The following is a 6,000-nucleotide window of genomic DNA, read 5'->3' on the forward strand; positions in this document are numbered from 1 at the left end:
CGAGCCCATGCAGAACACTGAGCCCGAGGATAGTGATGACGGATCCTCAGTATCATCTTGCCTAACTAGCGTCTCGCGGCAAACCGCGGACACGGTGGTCGATTCGGCCCCCGCGGACGCCGGCCGCTTCGAGGCCCTGGAGCGTAAAGCCGAGCAGTTGGAGGAGCGGGTGGCAGCGCTCCCGAACCAAATTATGATTGCGGTCCGCGAGTCCTTTTGAGGACATGTTCAGTTCCGCATTTGCTGCAATGCTTCCCGACATTGCGGCCCAGGTGACTGACTCTGTCCTTAAGGCGGTGCAGCCCTGGGTCAGCTCCCAAATAAAAAATTCTCTCTCCTGGGACTCCCCGAAGCTAAAACGTAAAATAGCTCCTCGACAGGCAGCGGAAGAAAGCGGTTCCGGGCCGATAGCCGCGGCGTTGATGCAACCCCTACCTGGGGCTGCGCCGGCCCCCGAACCGAGTGGCTACCCAGCACTGTAAAATAAAAACATCAATATGGCTGGCAAACCTTCTCAGAAAGCTAAAAAAAATTAGACCAATTCGAAATCATTCAATGGAACTGCAGGGGTTTCAGAGCCTGCAAAAAACGGTCACATCTCCAGCTCTACCTGCAGTCCCTTGGTGACATGCCGGCGCTTCTTGCTTTGCAAGAGCCCGGCAATGATGCTAAATTCTCTGGGTATAGCTCGTTTCAGGGGGGGGCCCCTCGACCTGCATCCTGGTGCATAAAGCATACACCGCGATTCAGGTCGATCTTGATCTGGAGAGTGAGCAAGAATACACCATGGTGAGGGTTCTGCCTCTCAGGCGCCGCGACCCGTCAATACATGTGCTTAATGTCTATTGCCCCCCGCATAAGCCGCGTGTTACGTTCAGCGAAATTTTCTATCGTGCTCTCAAGTCGGCTGACAATGAACCCCTGGTGATCATTGGGGATTTCAACGCACCCAGTTTACATTGGCAGTCCCTTCGCGTACTGGGAAGGCGGCACAAGTGCACCCGGAAAATTACTCAGCAATCCGTTAACTATGCGGCGTTAGCTGTGCAACGTCGCCATGGTGAGCTTTAGGCCTAACGCAGAAAAGAGGCTCAGTACGGGCTCTCCGGAAGGTGTGCACCCTAGTGTGACGTGGCCTAGGTGGGCATTCGATGTGTGTGCTCTCCCGCTCCCGAGATCGTGAGGCGAGGCACCCTTATCGCTCTCGTTTGATGCTTTGGGGGAGAAGAAGCCTCTTCGAAACATTTTTTCCTCATGATCATATTCACAGCAGCCACTGAAAGTGCGGCTGCAAGGCTACAAGTGGTCACTACCGATTAATGCTATGAGACCTGAAGTAATAGCTTCTTATAAGAAGGTATCAGGACATAGACGTCCAACGCAGAATTTGAGTAGGCTAGTCCACGAGATTGCTGATACCCTCCAACATGAAGGCTGTCTGAAATATGGCGGATTTGTCAAAGTTTATGTGCACTTGTTTCATCACTGCTCCGGTCATACATGTGCATGCCAAGCAGAGCCTGCTCTTTAGACAGATATTGTTCTATGAATAGCCGCCGGCGTACCTCAATTAAGCTTTGTCTCCTTTGTGCCCTTGCAGACAAGCGTCGCCTTTTGTTGTGCTTTTCTATCAGCGGTATACAATGGAATGCCCACGATAAAGCCTCTGTATGCGCCGGAAAGATGTGCAAGGCACGTGGAAGATGGTGGAGACGGTGCACTTGTCGCGAATTGTTCGCATCTTAATAGTTAAAGAAGTCTGAGTTTCTTCGGGCATTATAGTGGGTATCTTTTTAGAACCAGGGCCACACTCCGCTAGGATCAGTGCATGGAGATTTGTTGTTTCTAACTTACTAATGCTTTCAGTAGGGGCGTAATTTCTCATGCTGGTCAGTGCATGACAATTATACAATTCTGCTCTCGTTGAAATAGTAGCTTGAAATATTAATGCTACAACTTGCCAATAGCCCTGCTGCAGTTGTAAACTTGTCCATGACCTTTCTGCTTAGCCCAAGTGACGATTAATGAGATTTTATAAATTTTCTTCGCGGCGTGTCTTTCTCTAAGGCAACCTCGTCATTTCCTTTTCAGAGCCACTTTTGCCTCATTTATTTCTGAAACGTTCTGTGTGACCGCGACTGCGCACATTGCCTTAGCCTTCCTGGCAATGCTTACAACTACGGCAGACGGCAAATGCGTTTTATTACCCAATGAGAAAAAACCAAAACAACAAATAATGAGCTTACGATGACGCTGAAGGGAATACCCCATCCGTTTTTTTGACACTTTCAACATCATAACCACCACACCGAACTACGTCCGCTCCAGGACAAAGCCATCTCCATATCCCTTCAATTAATCCTGCGATGTGCAAGCTACGGCCGCCTTATTCCTTCAGATGTCTTGATCGCATCCGCCCACCTAACACTATGACGCCCCCTGCGACGGCTGTACCTACTTTTGTCTTCCCAATACATGCCATACGTATCGTCATTTCTTCTTTCGGATTTCAACTACGATTTCAATGACGCCATACAAAGTCAGAATTCTTAACGCGATAACGTTGAGGGCCTCGTGCTCCAAAAAATCCGACGTCGGCGTTGTGAGCGAAAAATCATCGGCATAGCTATGGCAGGTGGTCCCCAGAGAGTAACCTAGGAGCCAAGTGGGCCGTCTAAATCACGTGACCTTGTGGTGTCATCACAACCTGCCCACCAGATAGTGAGGAAACTGATTACCCTGGCAGGTGGTAATTAAATTAATGATTGATAGCTCAGGAAGAGCAACCTGGACCGCACCAGGCCCACCACTGGGAGCTCCTACCATCGCAGGGCACTGGTGCCTCGCTTAACCACTGCATCATTGTGCCAGGAGGGGTATGAAGACTATCATATATCTATGAGTGTAAAGTACAGAACAACCTTCTAAATATATGGGATTTAACGAATTACTCTATTAGGCAGATAAATAACCCATTGCGCTATGATTCTTAGTACGCAAGCACGCATACCCTTTACAGCACCGACCAAGGATCTTGTCACCGTACGTACGATCTTTTGCCGTTACATAGCAACCCGAATTACTACCCGAGTTACTCGGGTAAACTCGGGTAGAAAGTCTAGTAAGCTCGGGTAATTTCGTAGGAGCTTCGCGGCAGCTGCGCGAGAGGCTGCTCGGGAAGATAAACATGGGTCGCACAATCCAAACCGGCGGCTGTGATAGGAACAGCCACATGCCAGTGCAGTGGTGCATCGCTTAACCGCTGCGCACCCGCGCTGTTACTGGTATAAGGACGCGGCGCCATTTAAGGATGCTAAGTAGAGAATTGCCAGTTCATCATGTATGGGCATTACACACTGAAAATGTCACGTCGCATCCTTAACGGGAAGCTTAAGTTCCCCTGCCAATTCAAGAATGAACAACTGCTTTCGCAGGTGTATTCGGTTTAACAACGTTAAACCCTTACCAATTCTTATGCATCTGTGATGATTTCAGATGGGCTTTATAAACGGCCCAGTCGTAAATTACCAAGGTGATTGTCGTCAATTAATGTAATATATAGTAGCATAGCAGTGACAGCAGCAAGGCCGCAGGCGCGCACGAGTTCTGAACACAAATTGTTTATTGGGAAATACTGGAATGTTTTAGGTTGCTTAATTTCCCGGCGTTACACGATAGCTATGAGGGACATCTTTATGGAGGGCTATCAGTTCATTTCTGCCCTCGGAGGTTCTTTTACAACTCATAAAACAAGTGCTTTTGCTTTCTTACATCGAAATGCCTTCGCCGCAGCCGGTGTTCAATCTTGCCACCTTGGGCTCACGAGAGTAGGGTTATAGCCCCTAAGGCATTGCGCGGCTTTAGTCGGTTATACTGGTGTCCTCGAAAGAAACTGAGCTGGGTTTCGGCGGTAGCGAAGCGCATTTGGCAGCCGTCGGCATCGGAATGGCCGAGTTTTTTGTCCACACTCCATTTAAAATGAATGAAAACATTTGGGAAACCGGTGTACATTCTTACAAAGTCCGAATGCAGCAGACTGGCAAATATGAGGTCGAGGATAATGTAGTCACGTCCAATGGCGTTACACAGACACAGCTTGCCTTGGATGGGGAATAAAATAATTATAAGGACAAGGCAATAACCGAAGAGCACTGTCACTGTAAACGTCACAGAACCATTGAGAATTTCGCAGTGAACTTTACGTAGTGCGCTTAACAAAAAACGTTCTAATTTTTTTTTTCTCCGCAGGTTTCATGACCAGTGGCTATGACGCTGGAATCGACGCAGTGTGCAAACCGACGCTGCCAGTAGCCGCCGTCGCCGTTTTGATCGCGTGCGGTATCATATATTTGCTCGCGACCAAGTTGGGAGGCAAACCGCCGGTAACGGTCCGTCGCTGTGAGGGCCTGGCGTGCAGCGACCCGTACGAAGCTCTGGAAAGCCTTCTGAACCACAGCGTAAAACCCTGCGACGACATCTACGAACACGTGTGCAGTCGGTGGACCTGGAACTGGGAGCACCTGGGATTCCTCCAGGAGTCTCTGGACAACTACCTGGTCCAGATGCGCACCATCTTCGATAGTCCCAGCGCGAACGCCGCGGGAGCGGGGCTCGCTGGTGGCCTGCGGGCCGGTGGCGGCTTCTACTCGCAATGCCTGGCTGCCATGGAGAGCAGGGCGCTCGCTCTGGAGGATGACATGCTCTTCTTCTTGCACAAGTTTCTCGTGAGAAGAATAACCGACAGCAGGACGACACGCGATGCCATGAAGGTGGGCGCGGAGACATCGTTCACAGTGGGCCTCAATGGATTTCTGACGCTGCGCCCTCAGCGGCTCTACGCAGCCGCAGTGGCGTACGCATTTAAGGGCAGAGCTCTGCAGACGTCGTTCCCGGCTACGGCTGATTTGCAACTCTATGTCAGGGTCATCCTTGGGGCCGTCAGCGCGCCAGCGGCTCCGAGGCTCGCGACCGCTGTAGTGGCCCTTGACGGCATCGTTGTCGCGCATAAGCATCGCCCGGGGTAAGCGCAGAGAAAGATCTCCGCGGCAGAGCTTCACCAAGAATCGCCGCTGCTGTGGACGCTCACTGATGTGCCCATGAGCGCATGACTTCCATGTCTGATTCGTTGACAGCGGTGCAGAGGCAGTTCGTCCTGCGATTCTGCCTCGCGGCCTGCTAATCGTCGACCTTCGCAGCAGTGAGCGCGCTCCACAAGTGTATTTGGCCACTGGTCAAGAACCCTGCTTTCGCCGAGGTGTTCGAGTGTACGCAGGGCTCGTTCGTGTCCTCGTATCAAAAGTGTAATGCTTAGGCACCGGCGAATTCCGAGGGGTGTTTTTCTTCGATCACGTCAAATGCGGTGTTTTTGCGACGAGAATGTTTGTTGCACTGAAAAACAGTTCTCGGACATGGTTGCATGTGAAATTTAAACGGAGATGAATGATATTATTATTCTACAATCACATCACAGTAGATTCGCGGGACTAAGCTTATACAAGTGCGTTTATTGAAAGTTAATTAACGGGACCACTTCTTACAACATTTTTCTGATATCTCGGATTTGATAGGGCGGATGTCTGCTGAACGAGAATTCCCGAAGTGGCCCGCCGGCCTTCACAATGTGTCAGGAATGAACTGAAAATGCTGTTAGCGACACCAATTTGAGGAGCGCACGTGTCTGTGGGACTAGTTGCTGGATCAACATTCAAAAAGTAGCTTTTCTTAGTTCATTTGCCGGCTGAGAGTGATGATGACAATTCTCAAGGGGAACCGGGTGCTTGCAATTAAATAAACGTTCTCTATGCTGAAATGTGAATTTTAAGATTTTAAATAAAAACATATATAGCCGACTCTGTTTAAGCGTCGTGTATTATAAACGTTTGTGCTTGCAAGCCGCTAGCGTAATCTGAAACACTGCCTGCTTAATGAAAATGCGCTTGTTAATTCCCCTTTAATTTTATTCCATTATTCAACGAGTACATTCATTAAAGGCTCATCGTA

General features: G+C 49.7%; 1 protein-coding gene across 1 annotated transcript in view; it reads left to right on the forward strand.

Annotated features, from left to right (window-relative positions):
- Window positions 1-5,024, forward strand: part of LOC149339034 (uncharacterized) — an 87,643-nt gene extending 82,619 nt beyond the window's left edge. Inside the window, exon 2 of the mRNA XM_089550865.1 lies at window positions 4,249-5,024. Within this exon, the coding sequence (XP_089406991.1) occupies window positions 4,254-5,024 (771 nt within the window). The 5' untranslated portion in view covers window positions 4,249-4,253. The remainder of the gene's footprint in view (window positions 1-4,248) is intronic.
- Window positions 5,025-6,000: the final 976 nt, after the last annotated feature.

This window comes from Amblyomma mixtum, chromosome 6 (genome assembly GCF_055824585.1).
Source record: "Amblyomma mixtum isolate Tamu chromosome 6, ASM5582458v1, whole genome shotgun sequence".
NCBI lineage: Eukaryota > Metazoa > Arthropoda > Arachnida > Ixodida > Ixodidae > Amblyomma > Amblyomma mixtum.